The sequence below is a fragment of the Alnus glutinosa genome, chromosome 13 (genome assembly GCF_958979055.1).
Source record: "Alnus glutinosa chromosome 13, dhAlnGlut1.1, whole genome shotgun sequence".
NCBI lineage: Eukaryota > Viridiplantae > Streptophyta > Magnoliopsida > Fagales > Betulaceae > Alnus > Alnus glutinosa.
Window position 1 is genome coordinate 3485293 of NC_084898.1, and position 13989 is coordinate 3499281.

General features: G+C 35.8%; 2 protein-coding genes across 4 annotated transcripts; one reads left to right on the plus strand and one right to left on the minus strand.

Moving 5' to 3' along the window:
• The first annotated feature begins 533 nt into the window (after positions 1-533).
• Positions 534-8159, plus strand: LOC133854990 (probable transcriptional regulator SLK3). 3 transcript variants are annotated; one of them, XM_062291281.1, is made up of 11 exons: positions 534-680; positions 2419-3417; positions 3659-3790; positions 4248-4296; positions 4386-4597; positions 4723-4791; positions 4964-5064; positions 5529-5672; positions 5736-5829; positions 5907-5976; positions 6962-8159. In XM_062291281.1, the coding sequence occupies exons 2-11, from the start codon at positions 2497-2499 to the stop codon at positions 7804-7806; spliced, it is 2637 nt and encodes an 878-aa protein (XP_062147265.1). In that variant the 5' UTR covers positions 534-680; positions 2419-2496; the 3' UTR covers positions 7807-8159. The 3 variants fall into 3 exon arrangements, with proteins under 3 accessions (XP_062147265.1, XP_062147267.1, XP_062147266.1); XM_062291282.1 differs by lacking the exon at positions 534-680 and adding an exon at positions 791-1047; XM_062291283.1 differs by lacking the exon at positions 5529-5672.
• Positions 8160-9599: 1440 nt separating this feature from the next.
• LOC133854535 (F-box protein PP2-A12-like) lies at positions 9600-13444 on the minus strand. The gene is made up of 3 exons (XM_062290771.1): positions 12861-13444; positions 12126-12244; positions 9600-10310 (listed from the first exon to the last, which is right to left on the minus strand). Exons 1-3 carry the CDS (start codon positions 13206-13208, stop codon positions 9890-9892), a joined length of 888 nt encoding a protein of 295 aa, XP_062146755.1. The 5' UTR covers positions 13209-13444; the 3' UTR covers positions 9600-9889.
• Positions 13445-13989: the final 545 nt, after the last annotated feature.

A 13989-nucleotide genomic window follows, 5' to 3' on the forward strand; every position in this document is an offset into this window, starting at 1 on the left:
AGTATTAATTTTTTTTGTTAACGGCCGATGTAGTTCATAACATTACTCCAAACCGAAATGTCACTTCTAGATCTAAGAACTTGTTTGGCAAGTAACACAAAATTTTTTAATTTTATTTTTATATTTTCCATAAACAATTAATATCAAAATATTGTAATTTTTTTTTCATTTTTTATACAAATTTTTTTTACTTTGTATCACATTTATTATTTTTTACTATTAACTCAAAAATTATTTTTTTATTATTCTCTTCTGTTTCCTTACTTGCCAAACATACCCTAAATCTATACGGACATTGTTGTAATTAAACTTGAAGATTTAATTTAAAAGTAAGACTAAACTTTAAATTAAAAAAAAAGAAAAAAAAAGCCTTTAAGGTCCAAGATTTATGACGTAATTATTCAAAGGGAAGAATGGAATAAAGGGAGAGAAAGAGACAGAAAATCATATGCCACCCTGCAATCTTCACAGCAGTACGTGGCTGGTCGTAAAGCGACGCGTGCCCCAACACTCACCGGCCCACCCGGTTAAAGCTGACCCAGCACCCGTACAGCCGGTCACCACTGTCTCACACTCTCACTCACTTCCCGCTCACTATAAATAGAAACCCTTTGGTGAGCTCACGGCCATGGCGGTTCCGTACGAATATCGACACCAATCTCCTCAGCAGAAGACTCGAGGTTTAACAAATTTTTTTTTCTCTTACAAAGTTTGTTGCTTTTTCCTTTTTCTTTTTTTTATTTTTATTTTTTGCTTTGTTGCAGATTTTGACCTCTTTTGTACTTTTTTTTTTGACACTGCTTTGAATGAATTTTCTTGGACAGTGGGAAAATGGACCGACATTTTCTTTGCTTTATAATGGGTCTGACTGTTTTTGACGAGAAAGATGAGTGTTTGGTTGCTGAGAAAAGAAAAAGAAAGAGAGAGAGAAAAAAAAAAAAAAGGTTTTGAGTTTATGACGTTTGGGAGACGGATGTAACAAAAATAAGGCTTTGTTTGGTTTTTGTAAAGAATGAGGAAAATCAAAGGGACCATCAAGGGAAATGGGTTAGTTTCCAATTTCTTCAGCATTTATGAAATGGGGTTTGTTGATTTTTTTTTTTTTTTTTTTAAACCCCTTATTACTCACACCAACTAAGCGGAGATTTTTAGATAAATATAGTGGCTTCCGGCCAAAAGAAGGTTAATATATAGTGCTGTGGAAAGTTTTGTTGTTGGAGATCATCATACTTTTGTGCTCAGTAATGTATATGCTTATTTATATTGTCAAAATCTTGAATTGTTAATTTTGTGAGTAATTGTGCGGAATGATTTTGTTTAGAGATGGGAAGGTGAGTTCATTTAATGGAAACCTGTGAATTTCGACGCATGGTTATATTATTTGGTACTTGGTAGTTATGCAATATGCACGTGGAGGAGAGCTGTGATTTTTCTTGTCCAATGATGTATGGTTCTTTGTAAGCCTGTTTTCGATGTTTTGTGTTCATTGTATTTCGCTAATCCGTTGTTATTCTTGTCGTATGTTGGTGGGTAGTTCTTAGATTTGGGCTTTAGCTTCATCTTTATCTACTTTACTGTTTGTTTTCAACTCCAAGTTCTCAACTTGTTGTTCCTGTTTCTGCTTCATCTTTATTTTTGGGTATCCCCCTCTATGTTTTTTTTTTATCTACTTTACTGTTTGTTTTCAACTCCATGTTCTCAACTTGTTGTTCCTGTTTCTGCTTCATCTTTATTTTTGGGTATCCCCCTCTATGTTTTTTTTTTCTTTTTTGACAAAAGTGGATCTCCGACTCTATTATTATTTTTATTATTTTTTCTGGTCAAATACACAACAAAACAATAAGAAGCAAGAACAAAAAGTGGCCAGAAGCCGAAACAAGTGGGAAATACTCGAGGGGATTTAGATTACTAATAGAAACAAGGATTATGGAGCAGCGGTGGAAATGCTTCCACAAGATAAGGTGGAGAGAATCCAGCTAATAAGATTATGTTTTGAACAGTTTGTATTGGGATTAATTTTGAGGATAGAACAAAAGGGAATCTTTTGTTTGAGGATGAGGATATCTTTGATGATTGACTCGATGTGCCAAGCTCCAGGGAGATTTTTGGTTGACATCCGACACGTTCCCTGTGGGTGGGGTGAGGTGGGGTGGGGTTGTGGGGGTGAGGGTACCTCTATTTTAAAAGGGGAGTTTTGAGACCTTTTTCCTGGAATTTTAAGAACTATTTTCCATAATACTACTGGAGCCAATAAACAAAGGAAATTTAAGAGATTCTTGTAATCCAAATTAGGTTGATTCCATTGTAGTTCTCTTGAATGATCCACGGATTCACACAAATGTACACACACATTCTCCATGGTGTGAGAGCTGAAATAACTCTCTATGTGCTTGTTGTGCATTTGTTTCCTGCTTGTAGGGTATTCTTCTGGGAGGGTTCATATGTGATTTCCATATAGCCCTTGATTCTCATCAGAAAGGCTATTAGGGAATAGGGATGGCTCTAGAGACCTTTGTGGATTCCAACTTTCAAATGACAGCACAATCTCTGGCACCGACTTGGTCGACTGGGGGCTTTGTGGGGTCGTCAAGTTCTGATAACTTGCCACCAAAAGATGAGCACTACCAGGCTGTTGTAGCTTCCCTCTTGAATGCATCTTCTGGAAACTTGCCAAATACTGCATCTATGATTGCACATATGAATTTAGATGGGATCTCAGGGGAAATGAATCTGACTGCCTTAAATAATACAACGAATGGCCTGGGTGGTAGGCCAAGTTCCTTAGCCAAAAATTCCAAATCATCACTTTCAAAGGGTCCTCATTTGCATAGAAGTTCCAATAGCAACACGGATTCTTACCTAGAGTTACCCACATCTCCTGCGTCATTCTCCTCTCGTAACCTAAGCTCAAGCTCTTCAGTTCTTGACAGTTCCTCCATTGCACAGCATACATCCTATTTAGACACAAACTGTGCACAAGTTCATAAAAGGAAACATCAGCAAAAGGTTGCGGAAATGCATAAAAATTCACTTCTAAATGGCATAAAGCAGGATCACCGCACTTCAACGCAAATGCATAAGAAACCAAGATTAGACATCCAGCATGAGGCTATTATGCACCAACATATTCTTCAGCAGCTACTGCAGAATTCAGATTCAGCACAATTGCAAGGCCATGTACCCCAATTACAAGCACCGTTTCAGCAGCATCAGTTTCAAAACCAGAAGTGGCAAAAGATTTTGCAGTCTATTTCACAGTATCAGGGAGTTGACATGCAGCAGCAACAACAGCAACAGATGAGGCAGCACCTGCAACAACAAGTTCTGCATCAAGTACCTGCTATGCACCCCTCTAATGAAGGCATCTGTTCACGCCGGCTAATGCAGCAAATATATCATCTGCGGCAACGACCAGCTGTGAGTTGCTAGTTTAATTGAAAAATTAATGTTATTTCTTGTTATTATATCATCATTATGGTCATTGTTCACGACCTTCAATACGTGTTTAATGCTTTGCCTTGTCAATATACAATTTGGGTTGCCCACACATGCCTGATTTCTGTCTTTTAATCTCATGCTTCCACTTTGTCCCTGCATTGAGTGATCTGCTTTAAGTTGGTCTAACCCGCCCTCTTTTTTTTTTTTTTGGTTTCTATAGGACAATGGTATTTCTTATTGGAGGAAATTTATTGCAGAGTATTATGCTCCTTGTGCTAGGAGAAGATGGTGCTTTTCTTTGTATGATAAAGTTGGACACCATGCCTTCAGTATGATTCCCCAGACAGCTATGGTCAGTACTCATCCTTCTGATCCTTTTTTTATTTAACCACCAGAAATGATTAATTCCAATTTTGCAAAATATTGTCATGTAATGACAGTGGCTATTGGCCATGCCCTCTGGGTGCCCAGTGCATCAGGTAGGACCATTCGTTACACATGGTATGATATTAGCATCTCCAGTTCAATTGTATGGAATTTTTGTAGAAGAAATACTTTGAGCATAACTCTTGAGTGACTGAATACCCCCTTCTGCAATGAAAAATAAATTCTTTTTGTTGTATAAGTGAATTATTTTGTACTTGTGGGTTCAGATAGATGTGTATACACAGTTGCAAATACTCATCTTTAATGCATTCCCTGACATGATTTCTTGTTTCTGTTTGGTTCTTATTCTTCCCTTGTTGCCTTGAATGTTTTGTTGATTGCTTAGTAAAATGGTAATTGTTTGTTGTTGTTTTTTTTTTAAGGATGCATGGCAATGCAACATATGTGGTTGTGAATCAGGGAGGGGGTTTGGTAAGGAAAACAAAGTTCTTCTTCCCTGCTTTGATTATCTTAATCTGTTGATTGCGTATAACTTCTTTCTAAATTTTGTTGCTTGGCAGAGGTGACTTTTGAATTACTTCCGAGGCTCAATAAAATGACATTTGACAGTGTGATGGATGAACTGTTGTTTCTCGATTTACCACGTGAGCGTAGATTCCCTTCTGGATTAATGATGTTGGAATATGAAAAAGCAGTTCAAGAGAGTGTCTATGAGAAACTTCGTGTTGTTCGTGAGGGTCATCTACGCATTATTTACACCCATGATTTGAAGGTGAGAGGGCCACTTCATATTTAAGTTGGTGGGTTGATGCATATCTATCGTTCATGTTGATCGTGTTCAATGCAAAATCTTCTATATTATGATAATGTTTACGTACTTTTTATTTTCTTTTCCAGATATTGTCCTGGGAATTTTGTTCACGGCATCATGAAGAACTTTTGCCTCGAACTTTCCTTGCATCTCAGGTAATGAGTCCTTATTGTGCTCTGTATTTTGTTTATGGTCGTGAGTTATTCTTCTTGGTGTTCGAATGTTTCATATGATCAACTGCTTATTCTACACATTCATACCTGGGGATTTTTATGATCTTGCTGTGTGTAACCATGCTGCAAATTTTTGAAACATGCCTCGTTGCAGGTTAATCAGTTGGTTCATGCCGCACGGATGCGTAAAAGCACCGATGGTGGAAGTGCTTCTGTTGTGGTGGCACCAGAGGATTTACAAGCAAATTGTGATACGTAAGAAATTAGTGGTAGAGAAATTTTATGCAATAAATTGCCAACCTATTCAGTTTTGTGTCTCATTCATTGTGCCCTTAGTTGAAGGACCTATTGAGTATTCAATGTCATTCTAGTTGATGAAGAAATTTATGGATTAGGAACAAAATTTGGAGTTGTAAAAATTGTCCATGACTGTATTTTCCTGCCTTAAATTCAAATAAAGGGATTTCATGTGTCAAAAAAAAAAAAAACCTATTTTCTTTATTTAGGTGCATATATTTATGTTTCTTGGAACTTCCATGGGCAATGTTTACTCCTTTTTGTGGTAATCCAGAACTGGTTGAATGAGAGAGTATCATGCTTTTGAGGTGTTTAGAGTACATTGGCTAAAAGTTATCTCTGTATTCAGTTTGATCTGCTTATAATTGAACCTGGTCATGAATATGGCTCACATAACCTTTTGAAATTTATGGTTTTAACAGAACAGCAGGACCAAATATGTTTGCTTTGTATGGTTGTAAGCTCAAAGATATATATGCTGCTCTAGGTATACTAGAAAAATTAACCTTTGGGAAGACAAGGCCATATGAAGCAGTTATTATTTATTCCCTCTTCCACTTTAACAGGTAGAAGGTAAATTCAGTATCATTCATGAGTTGATCTTGTCTTGATCATATATCTTACTGTAGGTTCTTGGTGGCTGGAAGTCAACTTGCGAGAACTTTGGACTTACAGCTGGTTGACGACTTTGGATTTGCCAAAAGATATACCCGGTGCTTGCAGGTAAATATTAACAATTCATTTAGTTTGAAACTAATATCCAATGTTTTGACTAAATTCCAATCATAATTGTTTAACAGATTGCTGAGATTGTCAACATTATGAAAGATTTAATGACTTTCTCCCGGAATAATAACATGGGACCAATGGGTAAGTAGTTTCTCAGATGTTGCAGTTGATGGCGTGCAATACTTTTTCCACTCTTGTTTATTTTGGGTTTGTGTTTTCAATATGGTTTACCAATGTCTTAGTTTTTTGTCTTCAATGGTGCTTGCTTGTCACTAGTAACAATTGATGATATTAATAGATATTTGATGCGTGGAGCATAGATAAATTGGTATTTTAGAGCTTCAGAATTGGTCTCGTCTGCAAATACATTCTCATACATTATAAAATCCTTTTTGTACATTCCCCAGCAAATACATTAAATTTAGAGTTAAAATGTTGCGATTTGAAAACGTTGAAAAATATGCATTTTCAATCATAGGCAAGGGGGTGCATTTTTAAAAACGCACGATTTTAAATGCTAAACTGTGATTATGCCAAATGCTTATGTTTTTAAAAATCGCGTTTTCAAATTGTTGTTTTGAAGTCGCTAATCCAAACGGACCCTAATTATCAAACTTCTACCCTAAACCAGTAGGATGCCATATCAATTTTTTTTTTTTTTGAACATATTAAGGGTTAATTGTAGCTATCCACCCTAAGCTATGGGGTGATTTGGAATGTCCTTACTAATATACAAATTTCTGCATTTAATATCTTAGTTTGAGATTAATTTGCAATGTTCAATTCACCGTGCATATCAGCCGTTCATATCAGTGTCAAAATTGACATATTAGGGGGCAAATGGGTGGTGGGTGCACTAATCTATCAAATTAATTGATTAGTGTGTATTAATTTGCAATGTTATTCATAAAAAAAAATTGCAATGTACATTCCACCTCTGCCCATTAATCTATGTATGTTGACACTGATTTGGATGGAAGATAGAGATTGCAAATTAATCTCAAAATTAGGATGTTGATTAGAAACATTTGTAGTTTTTTTAGGGGAGATATGAGCCCAAAAAGTTTAGAGTGGATAGCTTTAGTTAATCCTAGTTATAATATCTGATACCATTGCTCATTTGTAGAGAGCTTGAAGAATTATTCCCGAGAAACCACCACAACCAAGCTTTGGAAAGAGGAATTAGAAGAAAAGGAGGGTGTTGGGAGTGCTCAAGGTTTGCCAACTGACAAGGATAAGTTGATTGCTGCACCCACTGCTCCTGGCAGCAACGTGAATGATAGTCTAGTTATGAGCAATGGAGTACATTTGACTAGCTCAGAACAGGGGGCATTGGTGCTGCCAGATTATTATCACAAATTGCTGAGACAGAAGTCCTTGACCTCTGATGTGGGTGAAGTGAAGCAGCAGAGTTATTCTCCATATGTGTCCAACCAGGGTGCACCTTTTAAACCATATAAAGGTCCTAAAACCTCGAGTCCAGGGCTACTTCAAAACTCACCAATGGATGGTTTGTCAAGTTCCCATTCATTGGAAGGCAGCCAGAATAAACCGGACCAGGCAATCCAAAAGATACTTCAGGAGATGGTCAACAACAGCAGAAAAGTGAATGGGACAGCTGGGGACAGAGTTATCCGTGAGGTTGGCAAGAGTACTGTTGTTGACTTGCCTACAAGAGGCAAGGAAATAGATGTTCGAAATGGGTTAAGTTCTGGGAACGGCACAGCGGTCGGGGTTGTCCCCGGAAACACATTGAGTGGTACTGCAGGGAGGATCAGCAGCTCAGGAACTGTCTTTAATAGAGAGTCCTCCGAGTTTTGTGTCAACAACAGCTTCATGAAGAAGAGAGAACCAGATGTCCTGGAGAAGCTTCATCTGCCTGAGGTGCTCCTGAATATGATTCATGGTTGTCATCAAAATGGAGACTATAGTGGTAACAGTGATGATATGTGCTATGGATGGAAGGCCTGACAATTTTGGGTTACTTGTTTTAGTGGATTTGACACAATGTTGGGAAGTAGTTAGCATCAAGTTTGTACAGTTCTGCAGCAGCTTTTGTTCTGCCCTCTTACTAATATTACATGAAGCAAAGAACATACATATTATTTACTTTTTGAGTACAATACTACAAGAATGCTAGCTTGAAGCTTGTTCAGTGTCATACATGTGTAAACTGGTATCCTTAACAATCTTGAATAGTATTGACAAACATGTGATATTCTACTAAATGGTTCTTGGGGAGTCGTATTCAGCTTGAATTTATACTGAATCTTCTGATTGTGTATATCAGTCTATGTTATGATAATAAATTATAAGGGATATATCATGCAATAGTTATTTATTTTAGAGTCAGTATTGTTGTAGTTATCTTTGTTTTATCTCCAAGTATCTTATTTATAGGAGTGAGTGATTAATTAATGAAAAGTAAGCATAGTTTTATTTCAAACCTAGTGTTTGACAAAGAGGCATAGGAACTTCTAATTTTCTACCGTTAATTGCATAAAATAAATTAGCAAATATAGGTCATAATAAGAAGCTAGATCCAGTTACAAGATCTATTACGTATTCACGTAATATTTAAGTATCAGAGCCAAGTTGCTCAATGAGGATCTAAGAATGGATCGGCTTGAGCAGCAATTTGTTAGCCTTATGGCTATGTTCGAAGGCTTTTTCAAGAATCAAATGAGCATTTCTTGACAGTACCATGAGTTAGGGATTTAAATAAACCAGTCCGTTTGATAATCCACTCAATATTCGCTTGGTTTAGCCTGATCCGAACTCAAGCTCGATACTGTAGAAACTCGCTCAATTAGTAAGTGATATATATCCGACTCGCTCAACAAAACTCGATAGGGGCTCGCGAGCTCAACTCGTTTAAAGCTCGACCAGATCACTCGTTCGGCTTGTTAGTTCGTTTATATCTTACACATATATTAGTAAAAATAGTAAATATAGTATAATATATATAGTATTACATATTGATTATAATACGTTGATAACAAATATTAAGTTATTAATAGTTAGTATATAACAATATAACAATATTAAATAGTTAGCATATAAGTATATATATCTAAACACATATATCACATCACACATGGTTAACAATAGTTATATATTATACTTATATTATAGTTACTTAGTTTTATAGAATATATTAGACTTACTATTTGTTCGCATTATACATATACCATAGTTTATACTCTCTAGTTATATATAATAACATATTGTTAATTTGATACTTATAAACTATAATTATGTACTATATTTTATAATATGTTTTATATAGTTACATATTATATATTTATGTTATTAATAAATGCATAGAGATTGTTCATAAACTTGGGCTTAAATTCTGCTTTGATTACTCATTGAAAAATTTAATAGTCTACCTCGAGCTCTAGTCGAGCCGAGCTTATCGAGTAACCCGACTCGACTTGAATGTCATTTTCAACGAACTCGAGTTTGAGCTCGAGCTCGCCTGAATTTTAAATAAGCCGAGCTTGAATATGCAATTTATAGCTCAGTTCGAATTTGAGCTCAACTCATAAATGAGCCAGTCTTTAAATCTTCAAACTCGATTCGATTACATCCCTTACTACCATCACAAAAGTGCAAAAAGTTTAATACCATTTATTTAAAAGCACGTAAAAATCACATACTTTAAAAGACATGCAGGTTAAATAGATTGAGGTGGAGGATTTTTCTCTTCTCCAACCCAGTTGGAAGAAAACTTTGCCCGCAGTAAAACTAGAGACTGAAAATGAACAAATAAAATGCTGCAAAAGGTCAAGGAGAGAAGAAGTTACAAATTAGTTGCTTTTACAACACTCCAATGTCGACTATCGATTACCCAAAATTCTAATACAAGAACCCCTTTCGAGAAATTTCAGAGCACATCTCAACACTTTCGACCAAACCAATAGAACACATAAAAAAACACATGGCCTGGGTTACATACAAAATCTAGGCTTAGAAAAACCATCTAATATTAGTAGAACTCTCTCTACCTTTTATAATACACAACTTCCTACCTACAGAAGCTAACTGCAAATCAAAAACGCTTTAACCTCTCTTTAAATTCACTTGGGTATATAAGTACAGAGTCTAAACAGAGACCACCTTTTGTATGTGTGCAATCAATCTGGGTCATAGAGAATTTAATTTTGGTGGCTAAATTGGAGTTATCAACAACAAAATCCCCAACGTGGTAGTAGTTCCATTTTCCGGATACACTAAGAAAGCACTTTGATGCAGCATGCTGGCCATCTGAAGTCCATAGCTGAAACTGCACCGGCTTTATATCCCATCCATGAACATGCTCGGTATTACAGATTTGGCGACCAAACCTCTTGGATGCCCGTCCCAGCTGCAGCCTGAAGAATAAGCTATATGTGCCCATTGGAAATGGGAACTCTACCTCCCCATCAACTTCAAACCACCAAATTTGCTGGAGGTAAGCAACACTGCAGAATCTACATGCAAGGAACAGGAACTTCAAATCAATTCCAGTACTTTATTACACTATATATGTACAGAAATAAAGCAGTCCAGTGATACAACCGCAATGAGAGAACCAACAGAACAATGCTTGCCAGTTCTTCAATCTAAACAAACCCAAGCATCCCTTGAGCACCAGAAGATATGCAAGTTACTCTAAAGATTGAAAGTTTGGGGAAAATGTTGTCAGAAATCGAGGCTATGTCATTCACCAAAAGAAGTGTGGCAAATTATGCCACAAACAAGTGAAAGAAATTCAACCTTTTAACTTCTCAAAGCTTTTCTATTCAATACAAAGAATCACAAAGTAATTAAAAAAAAGAAAAAAAATCAATGTTAATTTTAAGATAAAACTAGTTGTTGCTGATACTTTCCCTTTGATTTCTTTCTCCTTCTTCAACCGTTTCCACTTCAAGAAACAACAAAAGCTTTTTAACTTCTCAAAGCTTTTCTAATCAATATAAAGAATCACAGTCAAGCAAAAAAAACAAAAACAAAAAATCAATGTTAATTTAAGAAAAAGCAGTTGTTACTGATACTTTCTTCTAGATTCCTTCTTCTCCTTCTAAAATCTGAGCTCGGAGAAAAATGAGATAAGAGGGCTCTAAAGAAAATGTCGTTAGAAAAAGAACTATCTCCTTTCCTTTTTTTTTATTAGCTTCCTTGCATATGTATAAGATTGAATCCATTCGATTTCTAAAAATGATTACTAATCCTTAACTTTTAAGGGAATCTTTTACCAGTGGTTGTGAATGACCTATTTTTCTCACTCTTTTCAACCTTGGTTATGCCCTTGCACTTTTAATAACAATTGAAAGGCTACAAATCTCTACTTTCAGGTCAATCCAGCAACAATGCAAGAAAAGGGAAAGAGGGGAAAGAATATTTCATTTGAGTATCTAATAAGGCTTTGAAACTCTTATTGGTGAAGTCTAATTTTGTATATGAGAAATCAATTTGTTTCCCTCAATCCTTAGCAGTATATATTGTTCTTATTTACTTTTCTTTATAGTTCGTTTGTAATCCTCTTCAATAGTAATCATATAAGCAGCTCCTGCTATGTATTCTGATTCTCACACAAGTTTCTTGTTCTTTTGGTCTTAGTTATGGGGTCAGCTCCTATTGCAATTACTTTGATCTGTTAGTGGTGAGTGATATTACTTCTTAACTTTAGCCCGGCTGGGAGCTGATACTTGCTCCACTTCTTGGTTGAGCTTGATTGAGAGGGGGACCTCTTAAAATCAGTAGATTCCGCACCCTATAAATGGTTTACAAATGTCTGAATTAAATTAAGGTTAAAGTCCAATGTACTACACATATTGATTAAAAGGATGGGCAAAAGAAATTATAAACCATAAGTCAGTTAATTTCAATGGACACAAACAAGGAAAAAAGGTGATTAAATATAAGAACAAAATAGAATTAAGTATAAAATATTGGTGTAACATGTTTTAAAATAGCTTCTCTTTAAAAAATCTAATCCAAACTGAGGTTAGACGGTAAACAACATCGTGCAGTGCATTAACTTGCTCCCAAGCAAATAAAGTCATTATGAAACCAAATACATATATCACAGAAGCAGACAATAAGTTCAGAAATTTCAATTATAATTGATAAAAAAAACAAAAAACAAAAAACCTACTTTGAAAAATTCCAGCAAGGGAATTCCCCAAACAGTTGGAGTTTCCATCATCGATCCAAAAGATACATATCAAGAAACATACAATATAATCTTTCCCGTTTCCATTGAAAATCAACACATAAAAGTTAAAGATGAGCACGAATCTCACCTAGATTCATCAGTTGGGATGTGATTCCAATATCTTCGATCATCAATCCCTGTGATCGCTAACCCCTTTGAAGCAATAGACATACAGACATCACCCGTGCTCTTATGCAGCCAAACTTTCTGCAAAAAGCCCAATTTCATACAAATCCATCAGGAACAGATCCAAATCAAGAACATCAAATAACATGGAACTCCAGTTTGGCCACAGAAAAGGTAGAAGAGAAGAAAAGAAAGATCTTTTTCCGTTTTATTATAACAACAATAATTTCCAATCAAGTCAGATAGAAAAATTTCTGGTCCGAAATAATTTTTTTAAAAAAATGTTTATTTCTCTTCTTTTAACAATTTTTTCGAGAATCCAAACAGGAAATAAACCACGGAACCATAAGTAAAAGGAAAAATAAAATAAATTTACCAAAACAAAACCAAAATTATTTCCTTCCCTGCTCAATTAATCAATAAAATCTAAGAGTTCAATATTTATTTTATTTTCTTTCCCTCGTTTTCTCATGACCCAAAAAGAGTACAACTCTCTTAAAGGAATCCGATATATACAACCCGATTAAACACGATACAAATTTTCAATCTTATGACTTAAAGCCGTACTAATTTCCTAACAAACGAAAGCCCACCACAAACAATAAAAATAAAAAATGCTCAAAATTGGATTTTTTATCTTTTAATTTTCCCAACTTTTCTCAGCACCCAAACAGAAAACAACCAGAAAGAACAATACCTTAGTACCGCCATCCAAACTATTAGCCCGACAAAGCCTCGCATAAATCTCTCGCTTACCCAAATTCTCCGGCAACTCACCCAACACTTCCCGCACAAGAACTTCATAATTCGACGGCAACTTCGATTCCCACACAAAATCTGCCAAGGAAGCCCCGCGGAAAGCCCGATTCAGCCTCGCCAATTTGCAAATCTCAGGCGGGTCCAAGTAGACCAGAAGCAGAGCCACGCAGCTCTCTGGTAAGTCCCCCAAACTGGGTTTTGGTTGCAAAGACGAAGACCCACTAGACCCGTTAGAACCATTTAATCCTATTGGCCCTAAGAACAAAACAGAGAAACTGGCACCCATGAAACAGAGCAGAGAGAGAAAGGGAAACAGTGAGCAAAGGATGATTCTCTAAAAAGATTGAGTTTTTGATAAAAGGGATTCGGAGAAACAAATAGAGAAAGGAGTGGTGGGGTGGGGGGGCGACATGGAGTACTTTAGGAAGGACGCGTAACAGTTCGGGGGGTTTTGTTTGTTTTGGTGGTTTTGTTTGTTTTCCCGAGAAACAGAGGAAAGACAGCCGAGAATGATTTGGACGGAAAGCAGAGGATGAGGTGGTTGTAGGTAATTGGGGTTTTGGATTAAAATATAACCAATAAATGTAGGTATTAGGAAGAAGATGCTGGTTTTAGCTGATGGACATTTCACATTTGGAATGTAATCTTAATTGTGGATGCTGACTTGTAAGAAGATCTGAAAAGTGGCTCACTTTCTTTTGTTTTCTTTCTTTTTTTCTTTTTTTTTTCTTTTTTTTTTTTTTGAAAATTATAAAATTGGTTTCTTGAGTTTAAGATTAGGGATAAATATGTACTTTTATAATGTTCCTGACCCAAAAAAGAAAAAGAAAGAAAGGGAAATTTATACCAAAATGAGTTGTTTGTTATAATCTTAAAGGATAATTGCACCGCTAATTTTTAGGGTTGACCTAAATTACGAATCACTATGTGGTACAAAAAGTTCACGGAGAGTTTTTGTGATAAACTATAATTACCAATTACTTTCTTAACTCATTTTTCGTCTACTAAGTTAACAGAATCTGTTAGTTTGACACGTCATATAAATAGTGAGACTTTCTCTAAATATT

Excerpts from the sequence above, each read along its gene's own strand:
- LOC133854990 (XM_062291281.1), top strand. The coding sequence starts at position 2,497 with ATGGCTCTAGAGACCTTTGTGGATTCCAACTTTCAAATGACAGCACAA. Across the intron at positions 3,418-3,658 it reads ATCTGCGGCAACGACCAGCT|GACAATGGTATTTCTTATTG; the intron begins GTGAGTTGCTAG and ends TGGTTTCTATAG. Across the intron at positions 4,792-4,963 it reads GAACTTTCCTTGCATCTCAG|GTTAATCAGTTGGTTCATGC; the intron begins GTAATGAGTCCT and ends GCCTCGTTGCAG.
- LOC133854535 (XM_062290771.1), bottom strand. The coding sequence starts at position 13,208 with ATGGGTGCCAGTTTCTCTGTTTTGTTCTTAGGGCCAATAGGATTAAAT. Across the intron at positions 12,245-12,860 it reads GTTTGGATGGCGGTACTAAG|AAAGTTTGGCTGCATAAGAG; the intron begins GTATTGTTCTTT and ends GGCTTTTTGCAG. Across the intron at positions 10,311-12,125 it reads ATCCCAACTGATGAATCTAG|ATTCTGCAGTGTTGCTTACC; the intron begins GTGAGATTCGTG and ends CCTTGCATGTAG.